Genomic DNA, 27,175 nt, shown 5'->3' on the forward strand with positions numbered 1-27,175 from the left:
AGCTAAGCAGCAGGATCACATGCACATATGAAGAGGGAGGGCTCTGTCTTCAGAGCCTAAAAGCTTTAAGACAAAGTGACACGGTTGCTGGGCAGGACGGAGTCCCTGGCCTCCCTTTCCCAATTTAAAGCCCCACGGGCACCATAGAGCCTGGAACCACCACTGGCCAAAGAGGAAACAGGAGGAGAGAGCCGTGGGCGGGATGGGACACTGAGTCAGCTCTTTGGGGCCTTGAGACTTCAATGTCCAAGCAAGGCTGCGAATAACTGAGGGAACTAAAGTATGTGAGTTTGGAGCCAGCGCTCACCAAGCACTCAGTGCTGTGGAAGCGATTTCGGAACACGGGTCACAGTCAATGGGGGACTTCGGGGCTGAGCCAAAAATTCCACAAGTCCGATTCCTGGAGCCCAGCAACCATCAGACATCTGCAGGATCATTTCCTGAATGCCGATGCTGCTGGGAAAGTGGTGGGAAGGCGAGGCTGGGGGTCACGGGGTCATGGAAAAACTGCGGGACAAGGCCCCACTGAGCTTCATCACACCAGGAAGCTGGACATTATGGCAGAAATCCTGCCACTGCTGCAGCGGGGAGAGAAGGGCACATGCACGAGCAATAGCCTGAAAGGGCCTGGTTTTCCTCAGAGGAAGACGAGAACACTGACTCTCCTCAGCACCATCAGACATACACCCGGAACCTTAAAAGAATGAGTATGTCAACTTAACGCAGGCCACGTTTAGGGGAGGGAAGGATCAGGAGTCTGGTGTTAGTCGATGCAAACGACTATACAGGATGGATAAGTAACACGGTGCTACTGTACGCCAGGGAACTGTGCTCTAATCTGAAGATAAACCACAGTGGAAAAGAATATTTAAAAGCATGTGTATATATAGCGACTCAACAATATATGTATAAATGAATCACCTTGCTGTACAGCAGGCATTAACACATTGTAAATCAACCACACTTCAATTAGAAAGACTGAAAAACAGGCTGTCAGACTCTGTGACCCCAGGGATAAACAGTCCATGGAATTCTCCAGGCCAGAATACAGCAGTGGGCAGCCTTTCCCTTCGGGGGATCTTCCCAGCCCAGGGATCGAACCCAGGTCTCCTGCATTGCAGGCAGATTCTTTACCAGCTGAGCCACCAGGGAAGCCCAAAAACACTGGAATGGGTAGCCTATCCCTTCTCCAGGGATCTTCCCAACCCAGGAATCAAACCAGGGTCTCCCGCATTGCAGGCAGATTCTTTACCAGCTGAGCTACAAGGGAAGCCCATAAAAATAGGCCACATTCCTTTAAATATAACCGAAGACGGTTTCAAACGTCTTCTCTATCATTATTGCTATTTCATGCATTTAACATTTTAATATTAAACTGCATGCGTGCTAAGTCACTTCAGTCGTGTCCGACTCTTTTCGACCCCATGGACTGTAGCCCGCCAGGCTCCTCTGTCCATGAGATTTTCCAGGCAAGAATACTGCAGTGGGTTGCCGTTTCCTTCTCTCAATATTAAGTTAGGAAAGCGTAAAACCCTCCTGCACCCAGAGTGTGGCTTCATCTTGTTTGTCTTCTTCCCCAAAGTGTCATTTTCGCTCTCCAGGTTCGCTGCTCTTTCGCTCGAGACAGTCGGTAGGAGGCTCTCGGTGTAGTTGTCTCCGCCGGCTCGGAGGGGATATGCCAGGAGCTTGAGCAGTCACACACGGGGGTGGGGACATGACTGCATTCCCCGTCTTTCCACATGCAGAGGATGAGAAGAGTCAGAGAGGTGTTAAACAGGAAAAAGGGCTCCTGCGTCCACGGCCTTCACGTTCCGTGAGATCCAGCCTCTTTCCTAAGAGCCTCCTGAGCCCACTCAGTCCCTTCTCACCGTCGAGGCTGGTTTGGGCAAACAGACCCTACGTGGCCCCACATCACACGTGCCTCGACATTCCTCTTTGGCCACCATCAGGCCAGTGGTGACGTGCTCTCAAAGACTCTGGAAGCTGCAGATACTCGGGTTTGTATGAAAAGTGCGTTTTCCAGTCGTCATGTATGGATGTGAGACTTGGACTCTGAAGAAAGCTGAGTGCCAAAGAATTGATGCTTTTGAACTGTGGTGTTGGAGAAGACTCTTGAGAGTCCCTTGGACTGCAAGGAGATCCAACTAGTCCTTCCTAAAGGAGATCAGTCCTGCATGTTCACTGGAAGGACTGATGCTAAAGCCAAAACTTCAATACTTTGGCCACCTGATGCGAAGAGCTGACTCACTGGAAAAGACCCTGATGCTGGGAGGGATTGGGGGCAGGAGGAGAAGGGGACGACAGAGGATGAGATGGTTGGATGGCATCACCGACTCAATAGACATGAGTTTGGGTGAACTCCAGGAGTTGGTGATGGACAGGGAGGCCTGGCGTGCTGCAGTTCATGGGGTCGCAAAGAGCTGGACACGACTGAGCGACTGAGCTGAACTGAACTCATAAAAAGCGGGACAGACACAGTGCCGAGGTTCAGGAGACAGAGCTGACTGGGGGCACAGCAAGTCATCGGAAAGCCTTCCTCTCTCAGCTGACACGTGGACCGCAGCTCCGACGCTGGGGTCTCCGCCCCAGGGCTCTTGAGCAGACACTCCCAGCCCCTGGAGCTGTGTCCATCCAATGGACAAGGGCCGCCCACACCCAGCGGGTGGGTCAGCAGCTCCACGCTGCCCACTGACATGGCGCTAGCACAGAAGTCTCCCCAAGAGGCCGTGTTCAAGGGTAGGTTTCCGCTGGATAAACCCCGATCTGGAAACACTATTTGAGCCCATGATGAATTCTGGCACAATTCTGGGAATTTCAACATAGCTGTGAAAGTCGGTCGCTAGCACTAAGCTCAAATCATATGTAATATGAAACAAGCAGAGCGGCAATCACGGAGGAAACACACAATAAATGTTATTGATCAGTCAACACTTGCCAAGAAATAAAGCTGTAGATACTTTCTGATCTACCGAAATCTACTCTGCATGTCACGGGCTGAGAAAAAAAACGAATTATAAAGAGTTCTTCATAAAACACTTTCTAAAGAACCATTCCTCAACCCAAGAGTAACTTGAAGGAGCCCTGAGTGCCTTGTTACTATAAATAATTTAATAACTCTTCCCCAAAAGCCAGCTAAAAGCAAACTTTCCAGCTTCGCTGATCCAGTTAAAAACTTACTAAAACGACAGACAACTTGAGGGCTGACAAATTGTTGGTGGCAAAAAACTTGAAATTTTCCAAAGGTTCTTAGGACTCATAAATAAATTCCAGAACTTCTCCATCATAAGAGCCGAGTATCAGCGATGGTAGACAAAGATTAAAGCTGTCAGCAGTGGCAAGGGTCTTTAAAAGCAAATATTTTCTTCATTAATTTGTCTCAGGCTCTTTCTGAAAAAAATCAGCCTAAAACACTTTTGTTAATTCTTACTCCAAAGCAGTAATCTGCTCGAAATATTTTAAGTATAAATAGTTAAAGTCATTCCCCCAAGTAGTCAGCTTCCTAAATTAGAAAGAAAAGAAAAATATTTTGATAAGGTCTTTCCAAAGTCTGGTGGGTGTATTCCATCAAATCATGTGTATACATTTCCAGTTAATCTTTAATCGATAGCTCATCCACTTTACCATCAGACAGCAGAGTCCGGTTTCCACTGCGCTTCCTCATGCTCTATTAATACATTCAAATTTAAATGGGAAGGTTCGATGTCTTGATGAGTTTTCCTGTGGACCCCGGTCCAATAACCCTCCACTCACATCCATCATCTTCTGGGCTTCAGCCTAAGTCCAGGCTCTCCACCACCTCCCAGGCCCAAACAGTGCTCATTCCCTATCCCCCACCATCCCTTAGCATCCCAGCACATCCACGGAATCTCAGCTAAACATCCCTTCATTGAGGTTGTTGTTGTTCAGCGGCTAAGTCGTGTCTGACTCTTTGCGACCCCATGGAATGCAGCACGCCAGGCATCCCTGTTCTTCACTATCTCCCGGAGCTTGCTCAAACTCATATCCATTGAGTCAGTGATGCCATCCAACCATCTCGACCTCCGTTGCCCCTTTCTCCTCCTGCCCTCAATCTCTCCCAGCATCAAGGTCTTTTCCAACAAGTCAGCTCTTCCCATCAGGTGGCCAAAGAACTCCTAAACACAAAGCAATTTGAAGGCAACTTTTACACCTAATCTATGACATTAAATTAAGAAACAGTAAAGGAACCACGAGTACATCATGCAAAATACTGGGCTGGATGACTCACAAGCTGGAATCAAGATTGCCAGGAGAAGTATCAACAGTCTCAGATATGCAGATGACACCACCCTAATAGCAGAAATGGAAGAGAAAATAAAGAGCCTCTTGATGAAAGTGAAAGAGGAGAGTGAAAAAGCTGGCTTTGAACCCAACATTCAAAAAGCTAAGATCGTGGCCTCCAGTCCCATTACTTCATGGCAAATAGATGGGGAAAAAGTGGAAACGGTGACAAATTTTATTTTCTTGGGCTCCAAAATCACTGCAGATGGTGACTGCAGCCATGAAATTAAAAGATGCTTGCTTCTTGGAAGGAAACCTATGACAAATCTAGACAGATATGAAAAAGCAGAGACATCACTTTGCCAACAAAGGTCCGTAGAGTCAAAACTATGGTTTTTCTAGTAGTCATGTATGGATGTGAGAGTTGAACCATAAAGAAGGCTGAGCACCGAAAACTTGATGCTTTCAAACTGTGATTAGGTGGAGAAGACCCTTGAGAATCCCTTGAACAGCAAGGAGATCCAACCAGTCAATCCTAAAGGGAATCAACCTGAATACTCATTGGAAGGACCGATGCTGAAGCTGAAACTCCAATACTTTGGCCACCTTATGCGAAGAAGTGACTCATTGGAAAAGACCCTGATGCTGGGAAAGATTGAAGGCAGGAGAAGGGGGCAGCAGAGGACGAGATGGTGGATGGCATCACTGACTCAACACACATGAGTCTGAGCAAGCTCCAGGATATAGTGAAGGACAGGGAGGCCTGGCGTGCTGCAGTTCACGGGATCGGGATCCCAAAGAGGTGGATACGACTTAGCGCCCGAACAAGAAAGCCCCCAAGGGCTCTGGCTTTCTGCCACTAGAGGGCGCTGTGGGTCCACACTTCCCCCATCAATACTTCCCCCAGTAGACCCTGAAAGCATTCAGCCTTTTTTTCTTAAATATTCATTATCTTAATATACTAATGTTAAATATTTAGTGCCACTGAAGATATCAGTGCAGACACAGCTAAGAGAAATCATTTTTTATAAGCCTGCAACACAGATCACTACGGGAATGAATTTTAATTTGAATTTAAAAATGTAATTACAAAAAAAGAGTGGATATGTACAGATGATTCACTCTGCTGTACAGCAGAGACTAACAGAGCACTGGAAATCAACTATACTTCAGTTAAAAAATGTAACTAAAATTAAATATAAAACTAGTAACCTGAACACTGAGCCTATTAAGTAACATAAATGCTGTGACCCTAGAAATAACGTGAATTGTGGATGTTTTACAGACTGCTTTCTGCACCCATTTTTTAAACCCAGAATCTAACAATAATACAAGGGGAATCTAACAATAACACAGGGTGGGGGAGTAAATTCAGCTTTGTAAATGATTGGAAATAGTACATTTTGAAACAATTAAATTCTGCAAAACAGGTACAAATATGGTAGTAAGAGGTCTCTAAGAAACAATTTCTAAATATCCAACAATATCTAAATATCTAAAATTTATTTGAAGAGTCTTCTCTGGCCCTTCTACTATCAGTTTATAGGAAATACATACTTGAGATCATTTAACCCATTCTCTTGATTTTTGTCATTTAGAAAGGGGGAAAAATCCAACCAGATTTTAAGAGCTCCCCAAGAGGTAACATGGGGTACTCTTGAAAATCAAAATCAGGAATGCTTCTGCCTAAACCTATGACTTTACAATCAGTACAGACTTAAAACTTTAAAAGCAGAACAGTAATACGGATAAAAGAGGCCCGACAGCAGCTTGGAGGTTCACTGAGCTGGCGGCCCTGGGAGGCTGTGTGCTGCGCACTGCAGGCAGAAGGAGGCAAGATCTACCTACAGCTGGGGACTGGCCTGGCAGGGGCGGGCCTTGCCTCAAGTGCCCAGAGTGGCACAAAGCCACCTTGGCGGGGCCTCAGAGGCCTCAGGGGGCTGAGAACCTGCCGGCAACACTGCACCTTCACCAGCACGAGTGCCTCTTCAGTGTTTAAAAGTCCCCTGTTCTCGTGCTCACTCGCCTTTATCAGAATCCTATGTCCTAACTTACAGACTGTGGGGGAGGAGGGAGCCTGAAGGAACACAATTGTTGCAAACAAAATAACAACGGGAGGTCAGAAGCTTTTGGAGTTTAGACAAGGAAAAATGCATCACTTTTCTCAAAAAGAGGCTTACCCTGAGGCTTAAAGACAGGCACTGTGTGTCATCACCAAATTTTAGGAATGCCAATTAGTACACAATGTCTAAACAGTCCTTGGAGGGTTTTCTTGTTACCAGCGCTAAGGATGTTATTAAGTTGAACTTGAAAATGAACGTGGGTGTGTGACAAGGTTCTGGAAGTGCGTGCATCCTGAACAGAATTAGGGCACATAAAAGTCAGGAAATGCCACAATCTAGGTCAGGGAGGGCTTTTTTTAAAGTCTGTGCTAACAGTAAATATGAAAAATGCAAAAGGACTATTCTGACAATAACAATCATCATTACTAACACAAAAGGCATGCAAGGTGTTCTTTAGGGTTAACCTTTAGAGGAACTGCCAATTGGCAATGAAGAAAATGTTTTCTTAAAAAAACGTTCAATGCATTTATCTATTAAAGCTGGGTTTTAGAGGTACCCTACCAGGGGCATTCCCTGGGCCCCCACACCCGGCACAGAGAGCACACAGTAGGTGCTCGCTAAATATTTTCATGAGTGAGTAAGGAAACAAAATGTTTAAGGTTCCAAAGAAGTAATACAAACCAACCCAGAGAGCGCAGGTTTAGGGATTCGACGTCTAACCTGACCACAAAATAGGCGCCTCTGCCCCGGGTGAGTGAGCGGAGCTTTGGGGAGCCCTACTCTGCAGTCTCATGCTTAACTGATGATGCCGTGTGACGAGGAAGAACTCCGACTTAGGAAGCAAAAGATTTCAGTCCTGGCTGGAGCATCGATCACATGGACTCCCTGAAAACCCGTGTCGCCCTCTTAAGATAGGACCCTGCCTCTGCCCCTTTCCCATGGGATCTCATAAGAGTCAGATTTGGTTTGATGGAGTTTTCAGAGTGACCCTGCATTGCCTCAAACACTGAACAAATGTTTACAAATCAGGCCCTCCTGACAGTGGTCCATTTAAACACATCCCTTTTGCTTCTGTCTTTAAGCTTCCATGTCTGTGAGGTCCACGGCGTTTCCTATACGGCCACAAAGTATTTTAAAAGAGAATGAAAATGCAGTGTCGGTCTCTTTTTTGATGCTATCGGTCATGACCCAAGAATTATCTCATTCTTGTTTTTGTGGCTAAATTTAACGTAGGAAACTCAGCATTTCTTGAGTATTTAGCAAAACATGACAGGTGTGGGAAATTCCTCCCTTATCTTATGCACAGGGTTTCTCGGTTTTTCCTTAATGAGCATGTTTGCTAGTAATTCCTTTCGAGGCCAGGGCATCATATTTACTCTCTGGTGTCAGCCTGAGTCCTTCTGAGGCCAGCACGTCACCAGCTCATCCCACTGAGATGACGGAGGCCCCGGGACCCTCCTCTTCTGTGTATTCCGTGAGGACCTAAGGAACACGTATTCAGATGCCTCAAATGATCTCCTTTCCCTCCAACCAAGCTCCCTGACTGTTATCACATGGCTAATAACACTTGCCCCAACATGCTGCAATAATGTCAAGACTTCATTAATCAAGATCAGAACAGGGCCAAGGAGGTTAAGACATGACGAATCGATTCCGCATGTAATGCAACACAACACGGGCCAGGCTTGGGTTTCACAAAACCGATTAGCACAGCCTCCTCAATGAGAAAGAGCCACGCTAACGAACCTCATTAATAACCGAATTTTAACCTGTTTTCAGTAAAGACCACAGTATGTTTTAAAACATATGGTGCCTTCAGGAAAGAAATGGAGCATGATGTTGAAGGCAATTTTTTGGTCAAGAATGATTTTAAAACTGAATAGTTAGTAAAAGTATTGTTGTTGTCATTTAGTTGCTAAGTTGTGTCCAACTGTTTTGGGACCCCATGGACTGTAGCCCACCAGGCTCTTCTGTCCGTGGGATTTCCCAGACAAGACTAATGGAGTGGGTTGCCATTTCCTTCTCCAGAGGATCTTCCCAATCCAGGGATCGAACTCACGTCTCCTGCATTGGCAGGGGGGTTCTACACCACCACTGAGCTACCAGGGAAGCCCCAGAAAAAGCATATGATTGCATAATCAATCCCAAATAAGGGTGCATAAATTAACACAACAAATAGCTCCTTCTTAAATACTTACAAAGAGCCTTCACTTTAATGTGTTCACAAAATCAGCAGTGTGTTTTCAAAAGATAACGTGGGCACACGTTTTTACCCAGGGGCATGGTCAAATTATTAAAAAATTTAAATGAGCAGTATCTTATTTAATGCTATTTTACTGTGTTTATTTTTCAGAGGCGTTTAAGGTTCAATTTATATGACAGTTTCCTGTTTTCTTAATTCTAAGATACTTAATGCCAACAGATTAAAACATTACACTCTTTGGCTAGGAGCTAAATTGCTGAAACAGGCAAATCACATTATAGTCTGTAAATTAGGAGATATTAATGTTCTCATAAAAAAAACAGAGAACAGATTATAGAGTATTAAAACTGTGTGACATTTTCCCATGTATCCTGTATTTAAATTTAACAAATCAACTTGAAGACAGATGACCCAGTGGATAAGTGTGTTAGAGAAAGACAGACAGGATGGAAGGAGGGGGAAGGGGGTGCTTGAAGGTCAGACCCAACCTCTGGCCATGCTCCTTCACGTTCTGCAGGGGGTCTGTGTCATCCAGCAGAACCACAGGGGCAATTTCTCTTTGGCCACAGGAGGCTGATCAGTCAAGCACCCTGAGGTGGCCTTCCCTTCTCTCTCCTACTCCAGATATGAAATTGCCAACTTTGTAAAAACTCCTAGGCTCCCACAAGAATTCCAAGCCAGGGGGAGCCCCGCAGACATCCCAAGAGGACAAACAGGCTTCCAAACTCAACGATTCTCTGCGGGGAGGACCAGCACCTACAGGGAGAGATGGCTGAGAAGCAACCAGCTCACAGCTACTTGATGTTCCACGCCAACGGACCACAGCTGACCACCTGGGTGCAGAATCTCAGAGGAACAAATATGACAGGGACAGGGAGCTGGCCCTACCCCAGGGGCTCGTGAAGAGCCTCGTGGAGCGCGCCCAGCCTCCCGGCTCCCTCCCTCTGCCCCAGAAGCAGAGCCTAGCCTGGCGACCTCAGGCTCCGGGCGCAACGTTGGGGTCACCCACGGGGAAGGGGTCTGGAAAGCGGGACGAGGTGGGACAAGGTGGGACGAGGGGACAGACACCGCTCCCTGCGGCCACACACTCACAGCTAACACCGTGCAAGTGTCCTGAGACTTTTAAAAACAGAAAAAAGGGAGGGGAAGACCCAGGGGACTCAAGAACAGCTACCTTTCACATCAGCAGGCTGGAGAAGTGAATGAGGAAGGCGCGGGAGCCAAACGCCATGAATCACATTCCTGCCCTCTCCGCATACATCACTGAGAAAGCATTCGAGGCTGAGGACATGTCTGCCTTAAAAGTGCCAGCCCGTTAAGGCCTGACCTTCCGCGCGCAGATCAAGGGAGCCTCTGACCTTGACTGCATACCAGCAAGGCCCAGTGGTGCTCTGACTGCATACCACGGCTCCTTCTGGTAAATTACGCTTTAGAAAGGGCAGCATGGCAAAGCTGTATGAAACCCTAGCCTCTACAGGGCAGCCCTGAAATCAGAGACAGTAGATGCGCAGATTCTGAAAGTTTAAGAGCTCCGAGTCCACCTTCTCCCTGTTGGAGATTTAGATCAAAATGCCAAGACTCCTTTTCAGGTTGAAAAACCCATCCCAATCACAAGGACCCAGATGAACACAGCTGCCATGAGCCAGATCCTTAGAGGGCCAGCCCATGAGAGGCAGGTCCGGCATCGGAGAAGCTGCTCGGGACACACACCCCCGCCCCACAAAAGGCTGGGCTCCCTGGGACCCTCTCTGAATCCACACTGCTCTGGGTGCCCCCCACCGACCGCTTCAGAGAGCATGGCTGCCTCTTCTCTTCAAGTTGTCTGGGCCCCCACCCCACCGGCTCTAACGTCACCCTCCTGACTTGGTCCCCTGGAGTCCCCATCACATCCCGGAAGAGTCTTGGGCAGCGACCTCCAACATTGCCCATGAAGAGAGAGGAAAAGCCCCCCGGCTAGAAGCCCAACTGGACCACAGGGGACAGAGGGGTTGGGGGTTGGGGTGGGGGAGGGATCTAGGCAACAAGGGTGTGTGCACATGTGTACACGCCTGTGTGGGGTGTGTGTGCACGGAAGCAGGGGAGATACGGGGGGGAAGGCAGGCCCCAGGGACGTGCAGCAGGGACGCAGCATGGAAGAACAGGTGCGCCCGTGCAGATGCTCAGCCTGGGGGGCACGTGGCCTGGGGGGCGGGGCAGATGGGCAGAGCTCCAGAGAAGGACAGAGGAGAGCCATGTGGCCCGCATGGGGAGGCGGGTGAATGCCAGGAGCCAAGGTGGAGGGCACCGGAGCATCTTCAGAGCCCTGGGGGTAGGGACGCGGCCCCCAAGACCTCAGCCCCAGCGCCCACCCCCAAAGCCCGGATCCACGGGGCCCTGGAAAACCGAGGCATCAGTGGGGACCCGCATCCAGCGTCTTTAAAACAGAGTATCGCTCTGCTCATGATCCCAGATGTTCTTCCGAAAGTTACTGTTAGCTTTTCTGGAAGTTTTCCTCCAGCCGTAGATCACGTCTGCCCCAGCAGGCAGGGCGTTCCACGAGCTGTCAAGTCAGGGCCTCCTACAAGAACGGGGCATCCAGCAGCCAGAGCGGGGAGGAGCCCGGGAGCCGGGCCACCTCCCGAGACAGGGGGGTCGCGGCCTCCCGGGCACACCCAGAGCCCAGCCTGTGTGGTCCAGAGTCAGACGAGGTACTAGAGCCTCCGTACTGGGACTGAGACAGCAAACCGCGGGGGTGCCGGCTCCCGCCTGGGGAGGGGCAGGGCCCAAGGCTCGCCACCCAGGGCAGCCATGGGGGGAGGATTTGAACAGCAACACCCGTGAGGAGCAGGTGGACGTCTGATGGAGCAGAGACCGCGTCACTCCCGGGCCTCCCGGGTCCAGAGACAGAGGGTCTGCAAACAAGGTTCATCCACGTACCTCCCGCCCTCGCGTGTGAGACGCAGAGCAGCTGGGAGAGGCCCTGCTTAGAAAAGAGAGATGACCAAGGGCCCATCCCACCCTGTAAAGACATAAGGTTTCGACAAGGAAGTGAGAAGTCTCGAGGAGCAGGACACAGCTATCCACGGCCTTTCCCATAGTGCCCGATCTTCCACCACAAGTCAGGGCAAACATGATTATAAAAACAGGCGATCAAGACGGGAGCCCCGCTCACGTGTCCTGAGCCTGGGAGCTGCACTCCACTGTTGGCTGCTGGGAAGCTCAGAGTCCCCGTCCCTGACCAGCTCGGCTCCAGCCCCCACGGGCTTACCCTGGTGGCTCTGCTTTCTCTGCCCCCTCGGGGCTCACAGCAGAGCGCTCAGGGCAGGGTGACTGCTGCCGCTGCCTGTCCCTGGGGCTGGCACGTCGGTAAGGACGGGTGCCAGCCACCCTCTAGATCCATCAGCTTGCAGCCACTGATGGGCAGAACCTCAACAAGACTCCTGGAATGGAGGCGGGCGGGGGACAGGAGATGCAGGCAGCTCACTGCATCCACCGTGGACGGACTGAGCTCCTTTACTACCTCGAGAAAACCATTTCCCAGTCAAGTGTTTATCCAGATACTACAGGCCTCAGAGCTCACACCAACCAACCGAGAGCCAGGGCTTTCTCACCTGTGATCAGTGAACCAACGCAGGACGTCAGCTGCCACAATGAACACCCACTCATGAGAAAAAAAAACTGTGCACAATCCTCAAGCTCTAACAAAGACACGTGGGAGAGAATCCCATCTCTCATTCGTCACTAGGAGTATCTTCCTGCTCGTCGTAGGTTGGTCTACAGAGCACAACCGTATTCAGATGAAGGCGACCCGAGAGGGACTTCAAACCGGGAAGGTTGTGCGGATGGCATTTCAGGGAGGAGGGGAGAACTGAGAGCTGATTTCCGAGTGGAGAGACCCAGAGTCAGCTGGACTCGGGGCCAGATAAGCATGATGCTTTTTCAAAGCCACGTGGCTGTGGAGGCAGGCCACGCCACCCATGCACAGAGCGTGCACGGGAGACGTTCACATCTCTACGGGGCTTGTTGAAGGGAAAATAGGACCCTGTGGCGCCCGGTCCCCAGGGCCATCCGGCCCCCTTGTTTCCTCTAAGTCCTCCTTCGTTTAGTCAAGCATTGCATCAAGCCACCCCAGGAGGATGGGGCTCTGCGACGCCGTTTCTGGGTGCGGTTCTCCAAGCCCAGGCAGCAGTCATCCCATGTTTTGTGCCAGACGGAACCGCATTTCACTGGCTTGTGACCTTCCACCAGCAAACAGGAGGAAAATCCACGGCACGGCTGTGGTTCATCAGAGTCGATGCTGACTCTTTGATCTTGAATTAAAACGTGCAGTATTTTGCTCCTTCTAGAAGAAAGCTAAGTTCCTGCCGACCACTGTTTGGTCAGGATCCTGTTTATGAAAAAATAAGGTTTTCTACTAAGAGTCAAGACGAGGACGGTCAGGGCCGGGCACCGCTAATGACGGCATCCACTCACACGAGCAGTTCTGGGCTTTAAAGGACATGAGATTCCACTCAAGACCTTTAATTTTGAAATTAAAAGACGCTTACTCCTTGGAAGGAAAGTTATGACCAACCTAGATAGCATATTCAAAAGCAGAGACATTACTTTGCCAACAAAGGTTCATCTAGTCAAGACTATGGTTTTTCCAGTGGTCATGTATGGATGTGAGAGTTGGACTGTGAAGAAGGCTGAGCGCCGAAGAATTGATGCTTTTGAACTGTGGTGTTGGAGAAGACTCTTGAGAGTCCCCTGGACTGCAAGGAGGTCCAACCAGTCCATTCTGAAGGAGATCAGCCCTGGGATTTCTTTGGAAGGAATGATGCTAAAGCTGAAACTCCAGTACTTTGGCCACCTCATGCGAAGAGTTGACTCATTGGAAAAGACTCTGATGCTGGGAGGGATGGGGGCAGGAGGAGAAGGGGACGACAGAGGATGAGATGGCTGGATGGCATCACTGACTCGATGGACGTGAGTCTGGGTGAACTCCGGGAGTTGGTGATGGACAGGGAGGCCTGGCGTGCTGCGATTCATGGGGTCGAAAAGAGTCGGACACGACTGAGCAACTGATCTGATCTGATTCCATCTCAACGTGGAACGAAGATCAACTCACTATTTTGTGAAGCTGCACTGGATGAGGTCATTCCAAGTACAGTTACAGATCCATAAAGGTAGAAGTTTTATGATTAAAATCTATCTCCAGTGTAACAGGTCTCAGAAGCAGAGGGCGAAGGGGCAGACTTTATGTAATGGAGAGAAACAGGACAGATGAGGTGGATGCTGGGGGAGGTGTGGCTCATGGTCCCCTCCGTGGTGCCCAAGAGGGACATTCCAGCGACATCCACGCCCAGGGAGATGTGTGCGTGAAGGATAAAAGAAAACCACTAGGCATGGATCTGCTCTTAATGGCTTCCCCACGGCATATGGTTGATACTTCACTCTTGATTCAGGCATAGTTTTTTAAAATCCACCCCCCCTTTTTTTAACAAAGAACTATCAAGAAGACAAAAGTAGGTGAATGTGGAAACCCACACTGATTCTCACGATGACTCTGCCAGATGATGATTCATGTCCAGTATGTGGAAATAGGAAATAGGAGACATCTGGAAAAAATCTTGGACTGCAAGACACCAGGGAAAACATGGAAAAGGAAAGAGTCTGCATTAACCCATCTACCCAGCACACAGGAAGAGAAGTGAGCCGTCAGAGCCCGGGGCGGACACCTTGACCCCAAGGCGATTAAAGTGGGCACTTAGGGTGTTGAAATCCATCTTGTGGCAGAAATAAAGCGATTGTGCTCATACGTTCCCCTTTAAAAATACCTCGAATAAGGTAAGTTGACTCGGGGGGGGAGAAGAGTTTGGACACTGCTTGTAACTACATGGGTGTCAGGAAAAGCCGTTAACAGAAAAGCCTACAGAGGCGCCTGCGACGTAAGGAGGGTGAGTGACAGGAGAGGTGGTTCCCCTAATGAGTCTGGAGATGGATGATAAAGTCACAGTGTTGACTAGAAACTGGACGGCTGTTCCAGACAGACCTCCCAAGTGAGAACGTCTCATTTTCCTCCACCAAGACCATCCAAAAGCTACCAACGGGCTTCCCAACAATGTTGCTGTGGTTCCGCAAACATCCGACACCTCTGATTCAGGTGCTGGGAGAGCTGCTGTCTTGATAGCACGGTCCTTCTCGTGAACTGACAAGTGCTCAGCTTGCCTGCGTCTTCAGGTTTGAGAATCCAGCCCCCAAATGCACCAGTGAGCAAGCTCATCGCCATATTTACCCCAACTTCAACATTCAGCTACTGCTAAGATGATGTACATACATGACATTTTAAATGTCCCAAGTGATTTTTAGGTACCGTACCTTTCCCTTGATCCTTTCAGCAAGACTGGGAAATTGTAGGTCGAACGTCATTTCCCTTTTTCTCAGGAGAATCTGGTCAAATGACTTGGTGGAACACACACGAGAACCTAGGCTCTTAGCCTACCAAGCATCCTTTCGTAACGGCTGCTTCTTGATTTGGGAAACAGAGCGGTCTGTAACCAAGTGAGTTTGGAAAACCGCAAGGGATAAGCCACCCCTGAAGGTTCCAAAGCTGTAACGAAGGGTTCTGAGATGTCCTGGGCTGCAGCTCGTGCCCCAGACTTATCTGTCCCCCTAGTGACAGCAGAGGACCCCTTCGTATTCCATTCCAGAGGCCACAGCAAGAGTGTCCTCCAGGTGGACTGAGGACCACGTCTGGGGAAAGGCTGAACTGGCCGCCACTGCCCTTTGGGAAATGCTCAAAGCATCTATAAAAACAGAGGTTTCCAACCAGTCTCACAAACAACACAAGTAATTACAAATACACTAAACAAACCTTAATTTTATTAAGTAAATCTCCTATGTTACAGTGAGTTGTGCCCTTTTGGCATTTATACTTCACGTCTTAGAAGCAAGAAAATGAAATTTCTTTTTAATCTAATATACTAGATTTTGAAATCCTCACTAATTCAAATGTGGTATGGTGCCTCCCACAGAGTTAGTGCTTAATTAATAAATTAGTGTTTTTATTAATAATTCATTGAGCCCAGATCAGTTAATTTACCCAAAGTTCCAAAGAGTTTACACAAAAATATTCATTTTTATTTACTTAAGTAAAAAATAAAATATCTGGGAAGAAACATGATGCCTTTAATATTTGGAACAGTGGTTAAATTTCATTTATGGGAAAGAAATTTTCTATGTTCTAATAAAAATTAATAGAAAGATAAGCTTATTTTTCAATAATCTTTGAGGTCTCAAATCTATGCTACAGAGATACTAAGAATAATAAGAAATGAAAAGAGAATAACCAATTGATATATAAAGCATAACATACAAAGCAGTGTCTTCAATTCCCATGTATGAAGTAAAAGAAAGATTGACGAAAATAAAGATACATAATAAAATTAAAAAAAAAACCTTAATGATATAGAAAAAAAAAAGAAAATAAAGATACATATAAATTGAAGACTAATGAATTCTCAAAAAATGGGAATGAAATATAGTCCTTGTCTCAGAAAGGGAATTTACCAAAGATTTAATGACAACTAGGAAAGTCTCCTATGTTTGCGATCTTGGGGTAAGAACGATCCTTTATATTAAATGTTAACATTGGCTCCTAACGCCTTTTTGGAGAAGGCGATGGCGACCTGTGGCAGTGAGCAAGAACCCTGGGGCGGGCTGCCACGTCCCCCTCCAGGGTGCCTTCCCGACCCAGGGATCAAACCCGTGGCCCCGGCACTGGCAGGCAGATTCTTCACCACTGAGCCACCAGGGAAGCCCTGAGGTACGGTTAGATTTACAGAATTCTTTACACATACTTTCTCTTATTCAGTGTGTCCTGGAGGAAAAGACACTCAGGATACTTGCTCTGTGTCTCCAAGAGTAACCTTCGAGAAAGGCCTGCCGACTGATTCATCCCTGGTTTGCGGCAAGGAGCTGGCAGGGAGGAAAGGCAAGACGCACCTTCCCAGGTGCAGGCAGGGCTGACCATCGGGGCCACGACCCCCATCTCTGTGTCCAGAACGCATGAGAACTAGGGCCAGATTCGCCTCTTGGGAGACCAAGGCGTCATGCCCGGCTTGTAACAAAGATGACTCCTTGTAAACCAGAGTGACGAATTTCCTAGAGGGCAAAGAATATGCCAGGATTTCCTGCAGGAAGGGGCCAGGGAGGCCCCATCCTCACCATGTAGGGACAATGGCATCTCCTGACTCAGGGTTAAGAGGCTCACTTTGCTGCCCTCGCCTCTAGGTTTTATTCTGAATGCTGTGTGGAATAGACACCCCCCCGAAGGTGATGCGATCCTGGCTTCTCGGGCTGGCCTGCACCTAACCTGCCTCAGATTGGGGTGGGGCTCAGACTTGGGCAGACAAGGTGGCTCCCTGTGGTTATCTGTCTATGAACAGGACCCGGGAGATCTGCCCATGGCCCCAAATCACCAGGTCCATTTCTCTGTCGTCCTCAGCAGTCTGCTTCATCACCACCCATTTACAGAGAGGCTTCAGAAGGTCTGCTTTCCTTGGCAGGTGGCCAGTGGAGCAGCACACAGACCACGGACCCAGTCTTAGAGCAACAGGATCGTGGTCAAGACTCCAGAATATTCTGAACCACGAGGTCCTCTTGTTGGGTCCTCGCAGGTCAGGATCGTCTTACCTTGAAGAATGGAAACTGATTCATGCTCTGATTAGCACTTGAATCCTATCGCCCGCATCCTACTCCCTAGAAGAGATTGAATCCTATCGCCCGCATCCTACTCCCTAGAAGAGACTAGGCTAGCTCAGGGGCTTTCCGTTCAGGCTGAGTTTGCACAAAGGTCCGTCTAGTCAAGGCTATGGTTTTCCCGGTAGTCAGGTATGGATGTGAGAGTTGGACTGTGAAGAAAGCTGAGCTCTGAAGAATTGATGCTTTTGAACTGTGGTGTTGGAGAAGACTCTTGAGAGTCCCCTGGACAGCAAGGAGATCCAACCAGTCCATCCTCAAGGAAATCAGTCCTGACTATTCAGAAGGACTGATGCTGAAGCTGAAGCTCCAATACTTTGGCCACCTGATGAGAAGAACTGACTCATTGGAAAAGACCCTGATGCTGGGAAAGATTGAAGGCAGGAGGAGAAGGGGACAACAGAGGATGAGATGGTTGGATGGTATCACCGACTCAATGGACATGAGTTTGAGCAAGCTCCTGGAGTTGGTGATGGACAGGGAGGCCTGGCATGCTGCAGTCCATGGGGTCGCAAAGAGTCAGACAGGACTGAGCGATTGAACCGAACTGGGCTCCCTCCCCACGTTGCTGGCGAGGACCTGGGTACCAGCAGGTTAAAGTGTCCTGAGAAGCTGTGAGATGACCACCCTGTTCTCATCACTCCTCAGAAATATGACACTTCTGCCTAATTAAGACTCTCTGTGCTCCCCAAGACTGTGGCCTGGGGAAGTCCCTGTCAATGTCCCTCTATTAGGAGCCATCCATCCTTTGCCAAGGTCATGTTCATCAGCAGGCCATGGGGGCTACTTTCTCTGATCAGTGCAGTTCAACTTGGCACGTGACTTGAGGCAGACGCATGACAGAGGACCCTGCTCATGTCCCGGTGAGTCTGGAGCATCAGTGAGGCCACAACACGCCTGAATCCTGTTTCATCCAGGAAGCCGTCCCTTTATTCACGGTCCTAGGCTGCTGGGATCACTCCCTTCTCAGGACAACAAGAGTATTTGCTTTCTCTGCTGTTTCTCCTGCAATGTGATCACTTACTCTTAAATTGTTATTCATTTCACATGTATATCTCCCACCTCTCTAGTTAACTTGAGGCTTCCAGTTTGGGACTCTGCAGGATAGGATGATAGCTTTACATAAATGTTGGCTCCTCTGGCTAAAACATTTGTAAGACTTCTTGTGCAAACTCTGTTCTCTTTGCAAAATAGAAATAGTTAATTTCCAAGACCAAGGGAGTCACTCCTGGGACAAAGTTGCCTCTTCCAATACCTCGAATAGTTGAGAAAATCAGGTTATGGAGCAAAAGAAGAGCTTAACTTTTGGCTTGTACTGAGGAGGCAAGCATTCAAAACCCTAATCAGTTTAAGGAGATAAAATTCCCACACTGCGGAGGCCTCTGGAAAGACACAAAGTCACCATGTACTAACCCAGATTAATTACCCAGAGAAAACATCTGGGCGCTGGGAAAACAAACAAGTCAGCAAAGACTGAAATCTGTGACAAGCTCATGAATCTAAGCGCCAAGGTCGGAACAAGCTCCCTAGCACTACACTGATACCTGTGAGATTAGAAAACAGTGACCTAAGGCATCAATATCTGTTGATGAAATCTGGAGGATATCAGACATTCTGTCAAGGAATCTCATCTCCATGGAACTCAGGACTTTGCCAAAAGAGATTTTGGTGATTTACACTGGACATATTCCAATTTCCATTGGTGGATTCTCAATAACCAATATGTTCAAGAGTCCCTCAAGGGGGCATGTCTCCGAAACAATGAGCTGACGCTCTGTCCCATTTAGGTCACGTTTACTCCCCCTGATAATGTGATGTTTTTCATCCTATTTTCAAAAACACCTCAAAAGTCCTTTAACTTGTAGACACTGGAGAACAGCAACACAACCCCTATGAGAACTGAAAACACGCGTTGGTAGCTCAAAAGCAGGTCTGTGGGTTGAAGCGCTCGAGGCAAATTCTGTGATGCTCAAGCCTTTGTTCATTTTGCATTTACACCCGATCCGCACATATAGGTGCGGCTGAGAACAGCGGTGGGAGATGAGGAAGACCAATTTCTCTTGCTGACGTGCCAGCCAAGAATACATTTCTTTGTTATCTGACCTTCGGATGAGAGAAATGGAACCAGATCTGAAGGTCCGGCTCAGGCAGGCTCTGGGTGTTTCCCATCGTTAAACTGATTATTTTAACATCACGTCCGAGACAATAAGTGGAAGTTTAAAATTTCCTTTCAGTGGGAGGAAGGCCCTCTTCCCGGCTCATGCTATGTGAACCATGGGACCTGAAATATTTATACTCAAGGGGAGAAAAGACAGAGCTCCGCTTTCTGTTTAAAGGATATAATCCTAAATCAGTTAGCTGTTCCCCTAAATCTCAAGAGGCCGTCTGAATCCATTCAATCCTTACAGCCTTTTAAAACACAAATTCAGGATGGTTTAACCCACTGCTTGCCAGTATTTTATTTAAACAGACTTTACTGAATCATAATAATAAGGTATAAAACCCAAAGTGGACGGTGGAGGAGCCTGTTGAAGGAGCATGCGCAGACCAGGAAGGATCATGGCGACCCTGTGACCTTCCCACCTTGACCTTGCCATGCCCGAGTGGAAGGCAGGCCTACAGAGTGTGTTCCTGGGTCCAGAGACGCACAGACTGGGCCTCCACTGATGCACTGGCCAAAGCAAAGGCTTCCATGTGCTCGGGTTTGAAAAGAAACACCCACAGCCCCTTTCCTCATTGGGGTGGGTGTCAGACACCCCGAGACGTGACCTGCCTTCTCTGAGGGTGCTTTCACCAGCTCTGAACTGACGAGGGCCAGGCCCCTGTCAAGGCAGGAAGAAGTCGGCCAAACATATTTGGAAAGCTGCACCTGGATGAATCTACTTCCTCATATATAATGAATATAAAGACTCTACTTCCTCATATTAAGGGGGAGATCTGGGGCTAAAAGTAAAATGAATCAGGCTAGAAAAGTAAGACCGGAATAGTGTCTGAAAAGCACCAGAGCCTGAGTGAATGCCGCCAGGGGGTGCAGTCGATGGTGGAGAATGAGACCAAGAAAGCGGGTGGAAAAGACGCGTTTTCTTTATAAGCAAGAAACACCAACTCTCCCTCCCCTCCCCCAATTCTGATGCTCTAAGTTATAAGAAAACCATAGTGATGTTGATAAGTCTCCAGTTCCTATTTGTTGAAAGTTCCACTTTGTATAGTTTGAAGGATTTCTTTGTTAGTTCAGCATGCTTACAATTCAAGTTAGACACACACACAAAAAGAGTCTTTGTGACACGAACATCTTGCCGTTACTCTCGAGGATGCAATCTGGAACTAGCTAGAGACACTTCCCGAGTAAGAAAACAGCGCGAGAAGAGGGATTACAGAGGATAAAGTGGGTGCTGAGTGTGGATGCTGGAGGACAGGAAAATGCTTCCACAGACTTCACTGATTCAAAGCCTGTCCAGGTGATAGCGGTGGCACCAACCGTCTACAGACTTTAAAAAGGGTGATGTTGGTACGTCAGCAAACAGCTGAAAAGAAACGGAACAATTTTCTGTAAAGTAGAACCTGCTGGATTTCAGAAGTGTGAGTCTGTGATTCAGGGAGCCCTGGCAGACCAGAAGGGATGGCTTGCCTGAACAATACCCCCAGCTCCCAGAAAGTGGGAAGAGGACCAGGGGTCTCCGCCTCCCTTCCGCGTGGCCCCAGCTGCTGTGGCCCAGCGGCCAGGTTTTCCCATGACCCCACCCCGTTTCCATGGTGACCCCACACAGAGCCAGGATATTGCCCTGTCCTGGGGTGAAAACCCTCTCTCCAAACAACTGAAATGCACAGACCCAACCTGCCTTCAGGAGAAAATGATCTTCATACAGATCTGCGATTCTTCAAGTGAGAGAGAGGGCAGAATACTGCTTAGAAAAAAAAATTATAATTGTACATTTGGGAAATGATAAATAGTTACTGTTTCTGTAAATAAATCTAGACAAGTATGTTACGAATGTAAAACTGTTTAAAAATTCTTATTTGAATAGAAGGCTCTCAAGTTCAAGAGAAACTTTTGGTTTTTGTTTTTTTTTCAGGAAAAAAAAAGCTAAGTTTAGTCTTCGTGCACTAATTCCAAAGAATGCGATTGACTCAACGGATTTTCTGCCAATACACTTGTTCCTTCTAGAGTCAAAAAAGGAAAGAAACCAAATCGCTTTTTTAGCGTTAACTGCCACCAATAATTACCAGCTTTGGGGAGGAGCAGACAGGATGCCTCAAAAATATTGTTGAGCCTGGTTTTGTTTGATTTGTATTGCTCTGGGGAAATGCCTGACGTGGTAAAAAGCTTCAGCATGACTTGCTGGTTATTCGGTTGCTCTAAAGTAATGACTTCCACAGCGATGGCGACCTGAGGGATCGCCGCCCTCGGAGGGCTACTCACCTTTTGTCCCTTCACGCCATGGCAGTCACACTTCCCGCAGCCAGAGCCGGCACACCCACCCTGGAAGGAAGAGAAAACAGCTTTAAACAGAAGAACAGGAGGTCCAGGTTTCAACTGAAATGCTTTTGGCATCTTCGCTATTTATGGGAAAAGCCCTACCCAGTACCACCAGCCCCATCTTAACACACACACTCTGTGGCCTCGTCCTAGGGGGACAAGTCCTTTTGCACTTGCTCAGAAGTCCATCTCTGGCCCTGGCAGACAGAACAGCAAGCCCCGAGTGGAACACATCACAGCACCACTCAGTCCAAAGAGGGAGTGCTGTCACTGACACTCTGAGACTCGGACTCTCTCCACTTCCTGAGGTCCAGCAGGAACCACCGCTACTTGCAAAGGCCCTCCTGGTGCAGGACTTTCAGTGCTGAGACCACAGGAAACTGGCGGTGGGGAGGGTCCATGCTTCGCCCCTCACATCCCCAGGACACAATGACACACAAAACATGCAAAAAGGAAACAAACAGGCCCAAAGCCTGAATAACAAAATGTTAATTCAGTTCAATCAGGACGTTTCAACAGAAGAACACTCCACAACCAAATGCCCCTGTGATTCACTTCTAACGTTTAAATTAAAGTCAAAATGCACGACAAAGAATTCAAGTGGGTGAGACGAGCTGGAGAAGAAGGGAACCAGTGTGTTCAAATGCCCACCAAATGCAACAATCAACCAGCTGCCTCTTGTCTAACAAGACACATATCACCATTCCCACTTTACAGACGTGAACTCTGAGTCAGGAGATTTAATATAACACACGAGGACAAGGCTGAGATGAATTCAATTCAATTACCATCGTGGAAAACTGCCAACACATCGGAAGACAAACAGACGATGGTGCTCAATACATTTGCAATTTCTTTAGAAGAATCCAAATTCTAAGCCAGAATAGACATAGATATTGTGGACAGAACGGAAGAGGGTGTGATAGGTAGAATTTAGCTAACGAGCTTTACTAGCAACTCGATATTAAGCCTGAGATCCAGTGCACACCTAAACGCTGCTCCTGGCAATATAGCTTCTGGAAAATAAACCCATATTGTTAACAGCATTGTGATTGCATAAAGTCCGATTTTTAAAAACAATGTGCTCATCTTGGTTCCAATGCCTTGGAAATCTTCTTCATAAAACAACTACATCTGGAGATATTTACTTTACAAAATGAAATCTGAACAAGTGCCTCCAAGACAGTAAGCTGTTCTTAATTTTATATTTTGGAAATGGGGATGACTGACAACAGTCCCAACGGACCCCAGACACTGCAAGTCCATCCCCTCCCCGATTCGTCTTTCAGCAATTCTTCAGCATGCACTCTCATAACCTCCTACAGTGTAAATCAATCCATGAATCCAGACACTGCAAGCCCATCCCCTCCCTGATTCGTCTTTCAGCAATTCTTCAGCACGCACTCTCATAACCTCCTACAGTGTAAATCAATCCATGCACACAGCGTTGCTTCAGAATCTGGGTTTGGGTGACCACTTACAGCTGTCCAAAGAGATGAGGCTAAAACCTGAAACCTGTGCTCCAGAAATTCATCCGAAATGCACAAACATTAAAGAACCAACAGACTGCAGAAAGAGCCTCCTCAACCATGCCCAAGAAAGGGCTCACTGCTCCAACCCAGTGCCCATGACATGTGGACTACACACCTCTGTTGTGACATGCTGATGCTGAAGCCTCAGTACTCTGGCCACATGATGCGAGAGCCATCTCACTGGAAAAGACCCTGATGCTGGGAAAGATTGAGGGCAGGAGGAGAAGGGGGCGACAGAGGATGAGATGGCTGGATGGCATCACCGACTCAATGGACAGGAGTCTGATCAAACCCTGGGAGCTAGTGGAGGACAGGGAAGCCTGGCCTGCTGCAGTCCACGGGTCCCAAAGGGTGGGACACGACCTAGTGACTGAACAGCACTGTGACATTTATCACGTGTGTCTCACGGTCCTTGGCGTGTATGTCTCCAGGACCCCGAGAGTACTTGGAGGGCAGCCCCGGAGCGCCACACCCAGCCTGATACAGCCCGTATTTCACCTGTGACCACGTCGGCTGTAAAACCCACCGCTGACTGAACCACGACACCCCGTCAACTGTTCGATCTGCACCAACCCCAGAGGCATTTGAACACGAACACACAGGCACCTGAGAGCTAATGAGACAGAGCAGCAGGCGTCTGATCGCTGTTGTTTTGATGGTGGTGGTGGTGATGCTGGCGTCCATTGAATCAACCTCAAATAACAACCCTAGACGACAACCCAGCAACGCTGGTGTGTCAGCTCACGATGCAGGGACAGCACTGTGAGAAACCACTGTAAAAACGAACTCGGCGGTGAGTGGGGGACCACTCCAGATGCCCAGACAGCCGGGGAGAGCGGAGGTTCTCAGGGTCTCCCGGCACGGCGCGAAGCTGCTAGGAACTCGGCGGTGAGTGGGGGACCACTCCAGATCCCCAGACAGCCGGGGAGAGCAGAGGTTCTCAGGGGCTCCCGGCACGGTGCGAAGCTGCTAGGAACTCGGCGGTGAGTGGGGGACCACTCCAGATCCCCAGACAGCCGGGGAGAGCGGAGGTTCTCAGGGGCCCCCCAGCATGGCGCGAAGCTGCTAGGTTAGCCCCCAGCCAGGTAAGCTCAACGGGTGAGGCAGCCCCGAGTCACCTGGGCTCCAGGTGGCTCCTCTCTGCGACATCTCATCCCCACCATGTCCCTGCCTCTGAGCTGGGTTCAGAAACCCACACTTGCTCCTTGAACTCTGCTCAGTTACCCAGAAGGAGACCAGAAGGAGAAGCCAATCAGGTTAACACCCACGGACTTAGGACCTGTCCACCCGCAGCCCAGGTTCACCGGGGTCGGTGGGTGGTGGGCAACAGCAGCCCAGGCGGGGTGGGTTTTCCTACCCACAGGTCGACAACAGCGTCTTCAAAACCAGACCTTAGTCACTCAAGTTGAAAATGGCCATTTGGTGATTCTGAGGTTTCCTCTTCTGAAAGGCTGATTAAAATCTCAGAAGCTTATCTTTATTCAATTTGAGGAAGGTTATAAAAGTGAGTTTCCTGGAACTGTTCCCTTAAGCTATCAGCAAATGCCTTAATTGTAGGGGACCCCAGATAAGAGGTTAGAGGGCCCCCATGGTGGATGCTGAGGTCAAGCTGTTTCTTGAGCTCTTGCTACAGAAACACACCCAGAAACACACCCGCAAATTTCCCTTGAACAACACTCCAGGTCATGACAACTACTGGATGAAATCAGAGACGAAAAAAGAACTAAAGTCTTCTTATAGCCCTCTTACAGAAATAAAGGACCCTCACCCTGCTCCCACCAGCTTACATCAAGCAAAAAGAACATTTCTCAGCCCCAGACAAAAGATATTCATGTCTCCTTTATCTGCTTTATTCACGTAGGAAATTTTATTACCACTTCTGGCCCTAGAAGATAATCCTGAAGCATTGATAATTCAAAGAACATCTAAACGATGGGCAACTTTTCAGAACAAAAGACATTTTTAGACCATGATTTTTGCTTCACAATCTGGGTGGCCTAGCATTTTATGCAAAATGGCTCTGTTTAAAAAAAAAAAAAAAAACCTAATTTTTAGAATAACAAACAAAAATCATGAGAGACACATTTACTTTGCTAAATAAAATCCACGTTGAAATATTGTTATTCTGGCCCACACAATGACTGATGCTGTATCTCACCCTGGCATGTAGAGTCATTTCAGCTGTGACTCGAGGGTGTCTAGCTGAAAAGGGCATCAGTGATGCTCCGAGCGTCCTTCAATCTGCCTGACTGTCTGATTTTGAAATAGCTCATTAAGTAAAAGCCTGCAGTAGTGCGAGTCTCAACCCTCCATCCTGAACTGCTGTTCAAAAGGGCGAACGAGAAAATGGCATGAGTTACTCAGAGTCACGATTTCACTGGGGACCTGACATGTGAAGCCCATGCCACAAGCTTCAGGACTTCCTGGGGAATCACATTCCGCATCTGGACCTCTCCACAGAACCAAGAGACGAGGCGGCCCCACTGGCTCCGGCAGCCATACCCCGTCCCCCCCACCCCTCCACCCCCCGCCGGCTCCAGCAGCTCCCTTGGCTGCACATCTGAGGGAGTGGACAAGGCCTGCTCATTCTTCCTGAGGTCCGAGCAGCTAGCTCCCTGCCTGTGTGTTTCGGCTTCTGGAACAGGAAGAACTTGTACTCTGTGACGCATTCCCACCCATCCCTCTTGCCTGGCCCCTCCCCAGGGTGCGAGGTCAAGTAAACCAGCCCCGAGTCCCCCGAGGAGGCCCATGCCTTCTCCCCGGGGAGACACACGCCGAACCTACAGGCCCGGCTGACCAGGCTGGTCAGGAAGACCGTCTGCCCCTGGAAACGGGGGACGTGGCTGAAGATCTCAAAGGTCGCAGCGCTGCGGGTCCTGGTCCATGTCTTACTGGGTTGGCCAAAAAGATGGCACGGGAAAACCCAAACGAGCTTTCTGCCCAGCCCTTAGAAGGAGCTCATCCGTGGCCCACAGCCACACGGGTCACTCAGACTACATGAGGGTAAGAGAAGCCGACAAAGTCCTCAGGCGCAAAAGAACCACCATTTGTACCCCTAAGCCTGTAGAAAAACTCAGAAACCAAGCCAACCTCGACAGCCAGCAGTTCACCACAAGAGCGTAACAAATTCCCTCCAAGTGGAAGCCGACCTGAATTAACATTATCTGAAAAAGAAGAAAAGGCTACACCAGCTCTCGATGAAGTCCGTCGGACACGCACACCATCGACGGAAGGGATCGAGCTTAAACGTCACAGGTAACACAACTGTGAAGGGATGCGAAAGGAACGGCGTCAGCAGAGCACTTTTATATTCTGGACGAGTTTCTCTACACTCTTCACGAGAGGATAGAACAGTGAATGGAATGTACATTTTCTTTCATGCCCCAATTAAGAGTTCCCAGAAAGTCAAACCATCAGAATTAATGCTATAAAGTATGCTAAGTTCTAAAAATTCTCAAAGATTTACGACACAGTCCGCGCGCCAGAGAAGGAAGACGGGTGACTGGGGTCAGAGACTTTCATTCAAAATAAACTCAATTTCCGCTCTTTCTCTGGCCTGCAGGCCGACCGAAAGCACTTCTCGACATCACAGAGAGTTCTAGGTGGGCATACAGGAAGGGGGAGGCTTGCTAGTTCCATTTAGAGAGACCTTTTACCTAAGCAAGGAAGCCAGCTGCTACACTACTGTGCGTGTGTGTGTGTGTGCGTGTGTGTGTGTGTGTGTATATGCATGTGTGTGTGTGTATGCATGTCTGCATGGGGGAGAAAAACAGAGAATGCCCCATCAAGGTGATTTGTTAACCGTGACACGTATTCCACAGGGAAGCATGTCTGAGACGAGTTAACAGAGTGAAATCCTCGCCTTTCTGTGGCTCTCTCTCTGCTTCTCGTGGAGACCGCCCTGTGCCAACCCCACTGTAACCATTTTTATGGGTTTCGC

The 27,175-nt window shown here is 48.5% G+C and overlaps 1 protein-coding gene across 1 annotated transcript in view; it reads right to left on the reverse strand.

The window, feature by feature from the left end:
* Window positions 1–27,175, reverse strand: part of COL4A1 (collagen type IV alpha 1 chain) — a 132,996-nt gene that overhangs the window by 56,266 nt on the left and 49,555 nt on the right. Inside the window, exon 2 of the mRNA XM_061435369.1 lies at window positions 21,647–21,706. Within this exon, the coding sequence (XP_061291353.1) occupies window positions 21,647–21,706 (60 nt within the window). The remainder of the gene's footprint in view (window positions 1–21,646; window positions 21,707–27,175) is intronic.

Source organism: Bos javanicus, chromosome 12 (assembly GCF_032452875.1).
Source record: "Bos javanicus breed banteng chromosome 12, ARS-OSU_banteng_1.0, whole genome shotgun sequence".
NCBI classification, from domain to species: domain Eukaryota; kingdom Metazoa; phylum Chordata; class Mammalia; order Artiodactyla; family Bovidae; genus Bos; species Bos javanicus.